The sequence below is a fragment of the Vulpes vulpes genome, chromosome 1, assembly GCF_048418805.1.
Source record: "Vulpes vulpes isolate BD-2025 chromosome 1, VulVul3, whole genome shotgun sequence".
Lineage (NCBI taxonomy): Eukaryota > Metazoa > Chordata > Mammalia > Carnivora > Canidae > Vulpes > Vulpes vulpes.
The window spans coordinates 125,450,405-125,464,866 of NC_132780.1; the positions used below are offsets into that span (position 1 = coordinate 125,450,405).

General features: G+C 50.8%; 1 protein-coding gene across 1 annotated transcript in view; it reads right to left on the minus strand.

Moving 5' to 3' along the window:
* The window catches only part of HEG1 (heart development protein with EGF like domains 1), a 68,358-nt gene that overhangs the window by 41,332 nt on the left and 12,564 nt on the right, over nt 1–14,462 (minus strand). Inside the window, exons 4-7 of the mRNA XM_072724351.1 lie at nt 8,416–8,769; nt 6,536–6,862; nt 2,907–3,176; nt 898–2,355 (exon numbers count right to left, since the gene is read on the minus strand). Coding sequence (XP_072580452.1) covers nt 898–2,355; nt 2,907–3,176; nt 6,536–6,862; nt 8,416–8,769 — 2,409 coding nt within the window. The remainder of the gene's footprint in view (nt 1–897; nt 2,356–2,906; nt 3,177–6,535; nt 6,863–8,415; nt 8,770–14,462) is intronic.

The following is a 14,462-nucleotide window of genomic DNA, read 5'->3' on the forward strand; positions in this document are numbered from 1 at the left end:
GCGGGGTGTGGGGGGCTGGTGGCAGGGAGGTCATGGCCCTCCAGCCCTCTGGCCGACCGTGGCTGACTGGCTGGAACTCGGGCCCCAACTGAGCCCCTGCTCTAGTCATGACAAAGCCTTTCTCCCCTTTCCTCCTTCCTTACAGTGTCAGTCTCCACAGCACCCCTGCACCAACAGCAGTTTTCCTTTCCTGGGTCCCGACGAGCCAAACGTACATTCTGAAGATGACGTGGAAAGTTGGATCACTCTAATCCCTTCCACCTTTCCTTAAATGATGAAGAGGCACGCGAGTGGCTTTAGTCTCCTCATACCAGCCACTTTGCCACAAACAGAAAGATAAGCTCAAGAGCAAGGTGAGGAGCTCGGGCCTCCCTGTGTTAGTTCATCCTCTTATGGAACATGTCCCTTTACCTGCATCTATCAACTGGCAACACTTTCTCGGGAAGACCAAGGATCCTGGGCTTCCCTCGGATCCAGAGAAGCCTTCCCAGCGACTGAGAAGCTCAGGGCTCTGGCCTGGGAAGGGGGTGCACTCCCTCCGTGTCTCAGAAAGGCCGCCTGAAGCTTCTCCGCGGTATCTTTTCCACCATCCGATCCTACAATGCAGCCCTGCCTCAGCCTCGGAAGACTTCAAGGCATCTTCGAAGGCTCTTGCAACTTGGGGCATGACAAGCTACAGAGGCACTATCTACAGACACCGCACACAGCCAATGGCATCCTCCCCTCTTTCCTTAGGAAGCGTTACGTGACTCGGGCGAGAACACGAGGTCCACGTGCTATTATCTTAGGAGGTGACAACACAGACACTGACCTATTGCAAACAGCAGCCCCTGCCACACACTCACACAGATCCCAAGCCTGTGCAGCTCACAGTGTGCGTGTGCGACTGTCTTTTACCTGAGGCTGGAGATGACAATGCTTTTGGTGGCTGCGTGCTGCTCTGAGCAGCAAAGGTGGTAGATTCAGGAGGCAGCACTTCGAGCGTGGAAACGCCTGTGGTTTGGGGAGATGTTCTGAGGAAATGTGAAGCCGGGCTGTACTCTTCAGTCACACCAGGCCCTGGGGTCAATCCTTTCAGTGATGTGGGTGCGCTGGTCAGGGGGGTCAACGGGCTGGTACCATCAACATGGATCTGGCTCCTTTCTGTGGTGATGGCACTTTCTGTTGAGCTTCGTGGTGCCAGAATTTCAGGGCTGGTTGTCAAGGGCTGGTTTTCAGCCGTGGTCTGTACTGTTGTGGGGTGAGCCATCAGAGCTGCTGTGGTTGACGCAGGGATGAAGGGACGAGAGGTCTCGAGAACGGTGGTTGTCAATGCTGGAGATGTCGGGGTGATGCTGGTGCTTGTGGCTACAAGGGTTTGCAGAGTGGAGGACTCTGTTAAGGTCAAGGGCGTAGGGAGCCCTGAAGTAGACCTCGTTGTTACAGCTCCGGTGGCCTCTGTGGGCAGAGATGCCAGGCTTGGTGGCTTTGACTCTGTAATGACTTTGTCATGGTATGGGTTACTCTGGTTCTTAGGATCTGCCGTTTGAGTACTGGGGAGCATTGCCACAGATAAGGCCACTGTCTCCATCTGAACCGAAGTCACAGGAGTGTCTCTTGCCCTGGGGACGACCAGGGTAGAAGGTGAAGGTGGGAGGGTTGTTTGGGAGGCAGACGGTGACACAGGGGTAAATGCTGTCAGGGATATTGGTAAGGGTGGTGGCGAGGAAGACATAGGTGTGGGCGCCTCGGGAGTGGACTGCAGTGGAAGGGTGAAGGCCCCAATTGATGGTAAGACTGAGGACAACAACTGATGGGCCTGGGACACTGAGGCCAGGGGCGAAAGGGGTCCTGAAGAAGAAGAAGAAGAAGAAGAAGAAGAAGAAGAAGAAGAAGAAGAAACAGAAGAAGAAGAAGAAGAAGAAGAAGAAGAAGAAGAAGAAGAAGAAGAAACAGAAGAAGAAGAAGGAACAGAAGAAGAAGAAGAGTCATCATCCATGGATCTGGCCTCAGTGTCCAGAAGAACCAAAGTGTTTGGCATGTCAGCGGTGGGTGTGGAGGATGGAACGTTGGCTGTTCTCAGAGCCAGCGACTCCGTGGAGGGCTGAGCACGCTCCCTTTCATAGGGTGACACGTTACTTCTTTGAGTCAGAGCCTGAGAAGAGGAGGAATGGTCTGAGTGTGAAGAGCTGGAGATCCTAGCAGCAGAGGTGGAACTCTCCGGTAAGTCCGCCGATGAGCTGTTGTCTATAATGGAAAGCAGCACCCGTTCTCCTTTGGTGAAAGTGGATGAGACATAGGTGTGGTCCGTGTGGTCACCGGAAGTCCTCTGTTCCGTGTCCGTGCCGCTCACTCCACCGTCGCTGACTCCGGTGACTGCAAATGGAAAAACCAAGGTCAGAAACAAGAAATCTCCCAGACACGTACGCGACGCTCTCTTTGGAGAGGTGGCTTTGGGTGGCGAGCCCTGTGGACGCGCCACTGTGGGAAGGCGGCGGGCGGCGGGGGGACATGGTAATAATAAGAGGAGGGGGGCCGGGGCAGAAGGATGGGGAACAGGTCCAAATTCCTTCCACATGCCTTTTTTGATAAAAGCAAATTGGTATCTGAAAAGCTCTTAAGACCCCACTAGAACAATTGTTATGTCTAAATGGAAAAAGGAAAACCCTCCCAATTTTCCATTCTGTATAATGATAATGAGATATTTCTTTCCCAGGAGATTGACTTTGGCCACAACTGGCTGGTCCCCTTTATTCCAAGCATCCTGGCAGACACGGCTTAGGCGAGGGCGTGTGGGGGGGTAGGGCGGGAAGGAGAACCCGGCACGTTCCCTTCAGACGGAGCTTCTGGGGTACTTTCTGGGGTGACAGCAATCTCAATCCTTCCAGGCTGTGGGTACACCTGGGGGAGCTGAGGGAGCCTCTCACCTCCCGGGGCTGGCGAGGCCGCCCGGGAACCCGAGACCAGGCGGGCGTCACCAGTCACGGGCACGTCCCCTCGCGGGGTGGCGCCGTCGGTCTCCCCGGGCACCACGGCAGAGCGCCCCACGTCCCCAGAAGTCGTGCTGGCGTTGGCGAGAGACCGCAGCGTGCGCTCCCCGTTCCGGGTGAAGGTGGCAGCCGTGTGCGGCGGGTGGGCCTGCGCCGTCCTCTCCTCCACGTCCGAACTGCCTCCGGGCTCTGCACCGTCCTGGGTGGCTACGAGGGGATTGAACGGGACGGCGGGTGAGTGGGTGCGAGGGCACCGGGCGGGCTCCCGGGACGGGGCCGGGGCCTGGCTCCCTGCCCTGACGCCGCTGCCCTGCGCTTTCCCAGGCCCGCCCGGGAGACTCCGGTGGGAAACCACCATGCGGCGCTCCCTGCGAACACGGGTCACGACCCAACCCCGGGAGGCCCCGCAGGGCACCACATGCATTCAGCCGACCTCGATTTATGGGATGTTTACCGCGTCAGTGAACGGGATCAATACTGTATTTCTGCTCGGTGATACACAATAATGGACTTTATGGCAGGGGCATCGGGGGTGGCGGCGCGGAGGCGAACACTCAGCAAAAGACTAACCCCCCCCCCGCCCCCGGGCTTTCGACTTTCTGATGAGGCCCAGGAGGGAGACCCCATCACTCTGAAGGCTTTTCCCTCCTAATAGGGCCAGTAATACCCGAACTGATGTGGGCTTATCATTCCTCTAGAGTGTTCGGTATTTTCTCTTAATGCGTTAGTGAGAAATGCACAGTGGTTGGAGGATAAGGATGGGCTTATTTTCTGCTCTGTGTTATTTTTGTTCTTTTTTTTTAATTTTTAAAAAAGATTTTATTTTATTTATTTATTTTTAAAGATTTTATTTATTTATTCACGAGAGGCACAGAGAGAGAGAGGCAGAGGCACAGGCAGAGGGAGAAGCAGGCTCCATGCAGGGAGCCCGACGTGGGGACTTGATCCTGGGACCCCAGGATCACGCACTGAACCGAAGGCAGATGCTTAACTGCTGAGCCACCCAGGGGTCCCTTAAAAAAGATTTTAGGGACGCCTGGGTGGCTCAGTGGTTGAGGCTCTGCTTTAGGCTCAGGGCATGATCCCGGGGTCCCGGGACCGTGTCCCGCATCGGGCTCCCTGCATGGAGCCTGCTTCTCCTTCTGCCTGTGTCTCTTGTGAATAAATAAATAAAATCTTTAAAAAAGTGATTTAAAAAATATTTTTTTAGATATTATTTATTTGAGAGAGAGACGGAGAGTGTACACACAAGTGTGCATGTACAAGCAAGGGGTGGTGGGAGAGGAGCAAAGGGGACGGAGAGGGAGAGAGAATCTCCAGCAGATTCTCTGCTGAGCCTGGAGCCCCGCCCGGTGCTCAATCTCATGGGCCTTAGATCATGACCTGAGCCAAAACCAAGAGTTGGACACTTAACTGACCGAGACACCCACGTGCCCGGATTTTTGTTTCCTTAATGTATTTGTTTATTTTCTCAGTGGGAATGGAATAGGGACAAGTGACGCATGAATAAATATCCTTTTCCTCCTTTCTTGGGTGTATGTTTTATGCTATGAGCTCAAAGAATCTTAGATTAGATTATCAAATAAACTCTTCTTCTCAGAAATTATGGAAATGAGGTCCAACTCTTCTTGGCCTAAATACTTCGTAATCTGGTTCTATGAAAAAAAAAGTTCTTTTAAAAAAAAAAAAAGATTTTATTTATTTATTCATGAGAGACACAGAGAGAGGCAGAGACACAGGCAGAGGGAGAAGCAGGCTCCGTGCAGGGAGCCCGACGTGGGACTCGATCCTGGGACCCCGGGGTCATGCCCTGGGCCGAAAGCAGAGCTTAACCACTGAATCATCTAGGCGTCCTAAGAAAAAAAGTTCTTTCCCTGGTTCTTATTCCTGTTCCCAGATCAGACTTTTTTTTTTAAGTTTATTTATTTACTTATGTAACCTCTACACCCAACATAGGGCTCGAACTCATGACCCTAAGATCAAGAGTCGCATGCGACTCTCTCTCAGTGAGAGAGCATGGGGGGGCATGCGACTCTTGATTGAACTAGCCAGGCACCCCCAGACTAGCTCTCCATATCTCATGGACACATCCTGATGTAAAAGAGAGGTAAAGCTGCATGTTAGGGAAGTTCACATCACGATAGGTTTGCATTAACTGACGGGAATGAGTGTGGGGACGGGGATACACAGTGACCCGGGGCAGCCCTGAGACAGCTGGGAAGCAGGGAGAGATGTGACCTGACCAGGCTGAAGGGCTTGGGAAGTCCACCAGGAGAGGCTTAAGGGCTGAGCGTGTCTGAGCACGATTTCCCCGGGCACAGGGGATGAGCCCTGGGGTGGGGAGATTATAAGACTCTTAAATAGCATTTAGGCAAACGACCCCATCAGGCTTACAGAGTTAAGAAAAAGTGGAGAGTTGTGGCCTGAAACAGAGGAGCTGCCTCCAAACCCAGAAAAAAGAACAGGCCAAGAACTCAGACAGGCCGCATGCCACCACGAGGCCACTTCGAGTGATTCAGAGCAAAGAGAAAGCATTAGGTTAACTGACTACGAGTCAGTTTGGAGAATGGGGCTACTCCTCATCTGCCTCTTTATATCTGAGCCCGAAGAGCCGCTCACACTGAGCTCACATTTCCCGCACAAACCCACTGAGCTCGCACCACGGAGTGAAGGACACTCGTGCTAAGGAGATGCACACGGGAAAGGCCACGGCACCTAAGCTCCCCCTCTGAGAAGGAAAACACTCTGAGTCCCCGCATCGCAGGGGAGGAGAACGAATCCCTTTGTTTAGGAGACAGATGATGCACTTTCCATGCACACACATGAGAAAGCAAAATATTCTCCACCCACACACGTGGTGCTGTTTCATGATAAACATACGCTCCTCCACAGTCACATCACAGTAGCATTGTTCATGATCGACAAACACTGGGAAAACCCCACACGTGCAATAACTGATAAAAGGGTAAACTAGGGCAGCCCGGTGGCTCAGCGGTTGAGCGCCGCCTTCAGCCCAGGGCGTGACCCCGGAGTCCCGGGATCGAGTCCAGCGTCGGGCTCCCTGCGTGGAGCCTGCTTCTCCCTCTGCCTGTGTCTCTGCCTCTCTGTGTCTCATGAACAAATAAATAAACATTTAAAAAAATAAAAATAAAAGGATAAACTAAACGTGGCAGGTGCGCACAACGGAGTAGCACTCAGCCATGCGAAGGGAGGAAGGACGGACGCAGGCCACAGGCGGGATGAGCTCTGGATACAGTGGGCTGAGCGGGGGGCACAGAAGGGCACCGTGGGGAGGTGGTATTTTCACCTGCCGGAAGCTGTGATTGAGGGGCCCGGGCGTGGGGAGGGCGGCAGGGAATGAAGGACACGAGGGCCCCTGAGCCGCGTGCGGAGGCGCCGGCGGCGAGAGCAGCTCCCGGGGGGCGACCCCGGCCACCGCCGGGCCTGCCGGCTGGAGGGGCCTGAGAGCAAGGAGAGCGGGGCCTCTGGAGCGGCCCTGCCCACACGGCCTCCCTGGCCCCGTGTCCCCCCCGGCCCCAGCCCTGCACGTCTGCGGGGACACTCACTGGAGCGCTCGTCTCGCGGCGCCGAGGCGGCCAGGCTCTCTGAGGACGAGGAGGACAAGGACTCGGTGGCCGGCCCAGCGTGGCTCCCCCTGCCCAGCGCCGGGTCGCCACCCCTAGGCCGGGGGCCGGAGGAGGACAGGAGGGCGTCGGGGTGGGAAGTGGAGCCGCCGCTCACGTCCTCGGCGGTGTGGCTGCTGGTCAAGGCCCGGCGCGCCGCGCTGTCTCCACTTCGGCCCAACGGGTCTGACGGAGACACGGCCTCGGTCCGGGACGGGGGCCTTCCGCTCCCTGCCTCCGAGCTGCTGGCCGGCTGGGCTCCTCCCGAGGCTGTGAGGGGTCGCGAAACAAAGGTGGTGACCGGATGGGAAAGAGAGAGAGGCCCCCACAACCGAGACGGGGTCCTCTCTAAGCAAAGGTTCCCTTTGCAAGGACCTTTTTAAAAAAATATTTCATTTATTTATTCATAGAGATACACAGAGAGAGAGAGAAAGGGAGAGAGAGAGGCAGAGACACAGGCAGAGGGAGAAGCAGGCTCCACGCAGGGAGCCCGACGCGGGACTCGATCCCGGGACTCCAGGATCAGGCCCCGGGCTGCAGGCGGTGCTAAACCGCTGCAGCACTGGGGCTGCCCCCTTTGCCAGGACCTTGCCCAGTAGTTATTACGTGCATAACCCCACACATTCTAAATAATTATTTCTAAATATTTCTAAATAATTATTTCAAAACTCTTGTGTCATGAAGATAGCAATACTAAAAATAAGCATTGGTGAAGAAGGGAGTTCTTTTTTTTTTTTTTTTCAAGATTTTTATTTATTCATGAGACACAAAGAGAGAGAGAGAGAGGCAGAGACACAGGCAGAGGGAGAAGCAGGCTCCCTGCAGGGAGCCGGACGTGGGACTCGATCCCGGATCTCCAGGATCACGCCCTGAGCCAAAGGTGGATGCTCAACTACTGAGCCACCCAGGTGCCCCAAGAAGGGAGCTTTTATATTTCATTTATTTATTTATTTTTTAAATTTTATTTATTTGAGAGAGAGAGTGAACAACAGTGAGAGAGCATGGAGGGGCAGAGAGAGATGGAGAAGCAGGTACCCCATTGAGCAGGGAGCCAGGTACAGGGCTCAATCTGGGGACTTCCGAAGGCAGAGGCTTAACCGACTGAGCCACCCAGGTACCCCATGAAGGGAGCCCCTGAAGACAAAGTGCAAAGTCGCAGAGTAACTTATAGGCTTGGCTGTTTTATTGTCTTTCCCCAAAAGTGGTCAAGGGGAAAGAGAATTTTTGCCCAACAAATACGACGTGCCTACACATAGCGCTGGGTCAGAAGCAGTCTTCTCAGATAATTCCATTATTAGTAAAGGTTATTCTAGTTTTCAAGTGTAGCAAACAAAAAAATAAACTCAAGGGCATATACTGAAAGCATGAATTTGGAGGAATATATTTATATCTGCACATTGTATTTGGAAGAATGCTCTGTACAGAAACCAACGCCAGCCAGTCTGAAAGAGCAGGCCGTCCCTCGCCCTGAGGACAGTCCTGCAGGGGGTCAGAGGCAACCTGCCCGCTCCGAGGCCGGGCCCTCCACTCTGCTGTGGACAAGCACATGACCGTGCCCTCACTCCTTCAACCCTCTGAACCTTTGTTTCTTATCTATAAAAAAGCAGGAGGCATGATGCCCATCTGACGAACTTCCCAATGTTCTCATAAGATGAAAATCAAAATGCGACAATGTGGCGTACCAAATAAAGGAGACGGCGCTAGCTAAGGACACATCCTTTTTTTTCTTTGAGATTGCGAATGGTCTTAAAGCCATCTTTTAAGACAATCCAAATGGGGTTTTTAAATGTCCATAATAGATCGAGCAAAGGTTAAATACTTACTTGGGGAATCATTCTGCCAAAATCTCACTGAGACCCCTGAAGATGCGGGGCCAAATCCATTCTCTGTGGATGGCTCAATGGATTCTCCAGCCCCTGGCTTCCTGGTGACCTCCTTGGTTCCTTGAAACTCTGCCTCCAAGGATGAGGAATGGGTTGATAGTGAAGTCGTGGCAATTTCCGAGTCCTTGGGGAAACTCTCTGTCTCACTCAGAGGTTGCAGACTGACGCTTACAGACTGGAGCCTCCCCGGGACACCGCTGGGGAACGTGGCAGCAACACGCACACTCTCTGTCCAACTCACCAAAGCACTTGGGAGAACAGTGGAGTCGTCGAGCTCCTCTGTGCTCTTAGTAGCTAAAATGGAAGAAAATAGACTTTAAGACTCCTTGAGGGTTTAAGAAAATCACGGAGATACCTAGACACAAACAATGCTTATTATGTTGGATAAATCTAGGTAATGTGGACCTAACATAGCTATATATATATATATATATTTTTTTTTTTAGATTTTATTTTTTATTTATTCATGATAGACATAGAGAGAGAGAGAGAGGCAGAGACACAGGCAGAGGGAGAAGCAGGCTCCCTGCAGGTGGCCCGATGTAGGATTCAATCCCAGGACCCCGGGATCATGCCCTGAGCCAAAGGCAGACACTCAACCATGAGCCAACCAGGCGTGCCTAAAGATTTTATTTATTTATTTCAGAGAGAGAGAGAGAGAGAGAGAGAGAGTGTGTGTATACACGAGCAGGAGGGAAGGGGCAGAGGGAGAGGGAGAAGCAGACTCCCGACTGAGCAGGGACCCTGGGATCATGACCTGAGCCGAAGGCCGGCCCAGGCACCCCAGGTAAACACAACGGACATTCTATCTTCACGGGCTCTGCTTCTCCTAGAGCCAAGCAAAGAAGCCGTGAAGTCCTTCGCCAAGCACAATGGAAAGCATTGGTCTCGCTGAAAGGAAGATGGGAGAAAGCCTCTAGACATTCTTTGCCTTTTTAGAGAGGAAGGAAAAAACTTCTGCTCTGGAATTCCACCTTAGAGGTTATACAGGGATAGGCCACCGTGATAAGGCACAGGTTTTTGTTTTGCTTTACTTTGGCCACGTAACCCTTTTGTTCAAATGCTATTATAGATTAAAACCCACACATAAAAAGGAATAAAAGTAAGGCGGTTCCAGGATCCCAGACCCCAGGTCACCCTCGGGGAGGCCAGGGCTCTGCAGACCGCGGTGGGACCAACACTAGCTGAGAGCAAGAATTCCTGGCCTTGTCACCACCAAGGGATCTTTACTATTCCCCACCTCATGGCCATGGAAACCTGAGGCCTTGAAAGACCATTAACTGAACTGCATTTAAGAGATAATGGAACTGCTAGTCAGAGGAGATACTCAACGCTACCCCACTGATTCGATTTAATTCCATCCAAAAGCGAACAGGCCCCATTATTATGGTTAGCCTCATTAGGCTTTGGAGACCAGCTCTCAAGCTTAGGTACTACCCCAGTGGACCCCTCGGAGAGCCAGGACTCCAGGCTGGGAACACTTATTCTGACGCAAAGGAAGGCAGACACTGATCTAATTGTCAAGAACCTCAAAAACGGAATTGTGGGCCACTTTGATCAAAATACGCAATCCGCTCTGCAGAAGTACAGGTGGCTTGCTGATGGCTCCCTTCCATTCCAAAGAACTTTCCAGAGAACATCCTGAGAATTGGCCTTCGGGAGGGCACACTGCCGTCCTCATTCCAGACAGGAATAAACCGCAGGAAAGCATGGTGAGTGGGAAGAAACATGGCCGGCAAGATCCAAAGGCGAGAAAAAACATTTTTCTTTTGAAGCCAAAAATAATAAAAAGTGCTCTATACCTTTATAATGAAAGGTTTCAAGCTGTTATTTATGACCCAGAAAGGGAAGAATTAAGTTCTCATTATAAATGGTCCCTTGAAGGGGTGCCTGGGTGGCTCCATCGTTTCAGTTGTCCAACCTTCGGTTTCAGTTCAGGTCGTGATTTTAGGGTCGTGAGATCGAGTCCCACATTAGGCTCTATGCTCAGTGCAGAGTCTGCTTGAGATTCTTTCCCCCTCCTTCTCCCTCTGCACCTCCTCCTGCGGGCTCTCTCTCTCTCTCTCTAAAATGGACAAATAAAATCGTTAAAAAAATGGTCCCTTGGAGACCAGTCCTATGGGCAGTTGTGAACAGAAGCACGAATAAATATTACATATAATTAGAGAGTGAGCAAGCATAGGAAACACAAGGTTCCTCTTACTCTCGTATAAACCATGGAACCAGCTATACCTAGAACACAGCCTGCAGCTCTGCTCGCTGGGCCTTCATGGAAGCAAAACGAGGATGCAAGCAATCCACACAACTTGTTTTTTGTTTTTGTTTTAAATATTACTTATTTATTTATTCATGAGAGACACAGAGAGAGAAAGAGTCAGAGACACAGGCAGAGGGAGAAGCAGGCTCCACGCAGGGAGCCCGACATGGGACTCGATCCCGGGACCCCAGGATCACGCCCTGGGCCGAAAGTTGTGCTAAACCACTGAGCCACCCAAGATGCCCAATCCACACAACTTGTAATTGAAACAAAAAGAATAGGGTGGACCCCAAGAGAGAGTCCTAGCCTCCTTAAACACACCCTTACTTAAAAACAAAACTAAATAAAAATGCATTTTCATAAAAAAAGGAACACATAGGGTGCCCCAGGTGGCTCAGCGGTTTAGCGCTGCCTGCAGTTATATTGGACTATACAGCCTGAATACCTGTATAGCAAATCATTGGTCACAGAAATACAATCACAGAAGTCACAAATGCTAAAAGCCACAAACAGAAAATGGCTATGTTGTCCCTAACCAAGGCACCGTGGAATGCTGCTTCATCATCTCCCCATCATTATTAAAAGCCATGATTAGGGGGATCCCTGGGCGGCTCAGTAGCTTAGTGCCTGCCTTCAGCCCAGGGTGTGATCCTGGAGACCTGGGATCGAGTCCCACATCAGACTCCCTGCATGGAGCCTGCTTCTCCCCCTGCCTGTGTCTCTGCCTCTCTCTGTCTCTGTATCTTTCATGAATAAATAAATAAAATCTTTAAAAAATAAATAAATAAAAGCCACGATCAGCTGACCAAGTACGATGTGCCCGTATCTTCTATACGCCTTTGTACGTTGTGCTAAGTGAGTCCTTGATAATCCGTAATCTCTTTATCCTCGCGGTAAAGTTATGAAGCAGTGAATACTTCTATACAAGTAGTGCCTCTTAACAGAAAGAGAGAATGGCTGGTCAAACTCACCTATCATCACCGCTTACACTAGTCCCTCTGCCAAATACATGTAGGGAAAAATTTACCATGTTCCTAATCAATGGGCCAGTGATATTGGTTTTTACTTTTTATTTTTTTAAAATATTTTATTTATTTATTCATGAGAGACACAGAGAGAGAGAGAGAGAGAGAGAGGCAGAGACACAGGCAGAGGGAGAAGCAGGCTCCATGCAGGGAGCCTGAGTGGGACTCGATCCCGGGTCTCCAGGATCAGGCCCTGGGCTGAAGGCGGTGCTAAACCGCTGAGCCACCGGGGCTGCCCCCATGATATTGGTTTTTAAATAACTGGTGTCCCTTGCCCATTTCTACCTCTGAAGCACCCATAAAAAATGGGAAGGCCATGCATTTGGGAGCAGAAATAAGCCAAGTTCCCTAATCATTATAACAGGAGGTGGAAGGAATGCCCACTCATCTGGTAAAAGTATATGGGTCCCTCTCCAATCCCAACACAAAATGTTGGAACCTCAGGCACGCAGCGAATGCTCAACCTTGGCGTGAGTGCTGTCCAGAACCTGCCAAAAATCTATCTGAAGCAGCTGATAGTTGGGAAAGATATGCTAAATCTGCACCGTCCCAAGTTATTTATGCTCTCTTCCTTTACAAAGTGAAACCACCACAAAGCAATTTACCTGGACCGCATTAGCTCGGCTCCTCACAGAAATACTTCCATAGGTTGGGATCCATTATGACACCCTGAGCTCCTACTGAGAATCTATATAAAATATCGCCTGTGAAAGAACATGAGCACGATTTCCTCAAAACAGCAATTGGGGGCATTTTCCATTACGATTCTCAACATCCTTTACATAAACAGTCGTTGCAGAACTCGCTGCCCCCCAAAGGCTCACGCCTATGGATGAAATTGTATGCTTACTTTATCTGACAATGATCTCACGCCCCACCCAGGTTCCCTTTGTGCCCTGGTTTCCAGGAAGCTCAGTGCTAAATTTAGTGCTCAACTGTAGCCATTCTCACCCAGTTCACAGATGTAGCTCTTTCTGCCTCCCGAAGAGAACCTGTTCCCTGTTAGCTGCTTTACTTACTTTCCCCCCAATGATCAAATAGTCCATGGCCATTACAGAACATATGGAAAGTAGAGAAAGATATAAAGCAGCAAGAAAACTATTTTCAAATGGCTTCTGAGCTCTTTTTAAAATCTTGACTTAGGGGATCCCTGAGTGGCTCAGCAGTTTAGGGCCTGCCTTCAGCCCAGGGCGTGACCCTGGAGACCCGGGATCGAGTCCTACGTCAGACTCCCTGCATGGAGCCCTGCTCCTCCCTCTGCCTGTGTCTCTGCCTCTCTCTCTCTCTGTGTCTCTCATGAATAAATAAATAAAATCTTAAAAAAAATAAAAATAAAAATCTCATTTAGCTGTCTGGGCCCCTACCTGCTTTATTTTATTTTATTTTATTTTATTTTATTTTATTTTTTAATTTTTTTTTTCCCTACCTGCTTTAATGCATACCGTCCCAGCATATACTTTATTTTTGGGAGCAGGTAACTCCTGGCCAGCCAGGCCTCCGATGAGGTGCCGCATGCCTGTTTCTTTATAGCAGAGCAAGGAGTGAAAGGAGCACAGAATACAAAGGCTGGATGTGTCTGGAATAACAGATGCTGGAGCTAGAATCTGGAGGATCATCTGGTCTAATCCCTTCTGTGTTTCTAATAGGGAGCCCCATCCTCCCTGGGCCACGGAAGCTCACGTTGAGAGCAACACAGCTCATCTAACCGGCCGAAGTGCCAGGCCTTTCACTGGGTCACATTTACTGGTGGATGGAGTAGCCAAGGGTCAAGCACACAGCCCTGCCACACTCTCTCTTCGCTTCCCTTCCACAGGATGCCAGCTGGACGGGGCGCCACCAGGTCTGCTCTGGCAAGTCCTGCTGGCTCTCGGTGCTCATGCCTGCGTGCAGATAGCCCCCCTATCCTGTGGTCAGGGTCAGGCGGAGATAGTAAGGTCTCGGGATGTAGATTTAAGGGGGCGGGGAGGGGAGTAGAAGGTATACCAGAGCTCTCTTGGCAGGTTTAGCAGTTACCAGCCCAGCTTTAAAAGTAAAAGCGGAACTTTGTTCCCCGTGTGGCTTCAGGTCTCTGTACATGTCCCCTCAGCATCCCCGCAGGGAGGGGTAGGCTGGCCCGCTAGACCCAAAGGGGCCATTTAACAGGACCTAGAGCCCTAGCACCTAGTTTTTGGAAGCAGGGAGCTCCTGGCTAGCCAGGCCTCAGATGAGGGAGGTGGGCCTCTACCTAGCGCAGAATTCCCACTTCAGCAAAAAGGAAGAGAAATGCTCAGTGAAAGACTCAAGGAGTCGAAAGATACAGCAGAACTCTTCCCAGAACTAGAAGTATAAGGGTTTTTGTTTTTGTTTTTGTTTGGTTTGGTTTTTTTGTTTTTAAGATTTTATTCTTCAGTAACCTCTACACCCAACGTGGGGTTTGAACTTACGACCCTCAGATCAAGAGTCGCGTGCTCCACCCACTGTGAGAGCCAGGCACCCCTAAAAGTATAAGGTTCTAAAAGGAACCTGAAAGCCAACTGATTTTTTTTAATGTGGAAAAACCTAGGTGACAACAGAGTCAAGCCCAGTAAAGTTGGAAACATTGGCTGATTTTCAAAGTATAAGCCACAGTAGTGGGTTGAATTTAAGTTATAAATATTAAATGACCTTGACCAGAATCAAAGTGTAGCTTCCTAGAAAATGCTTCCTTTCTACCATTTAGTAAAGTC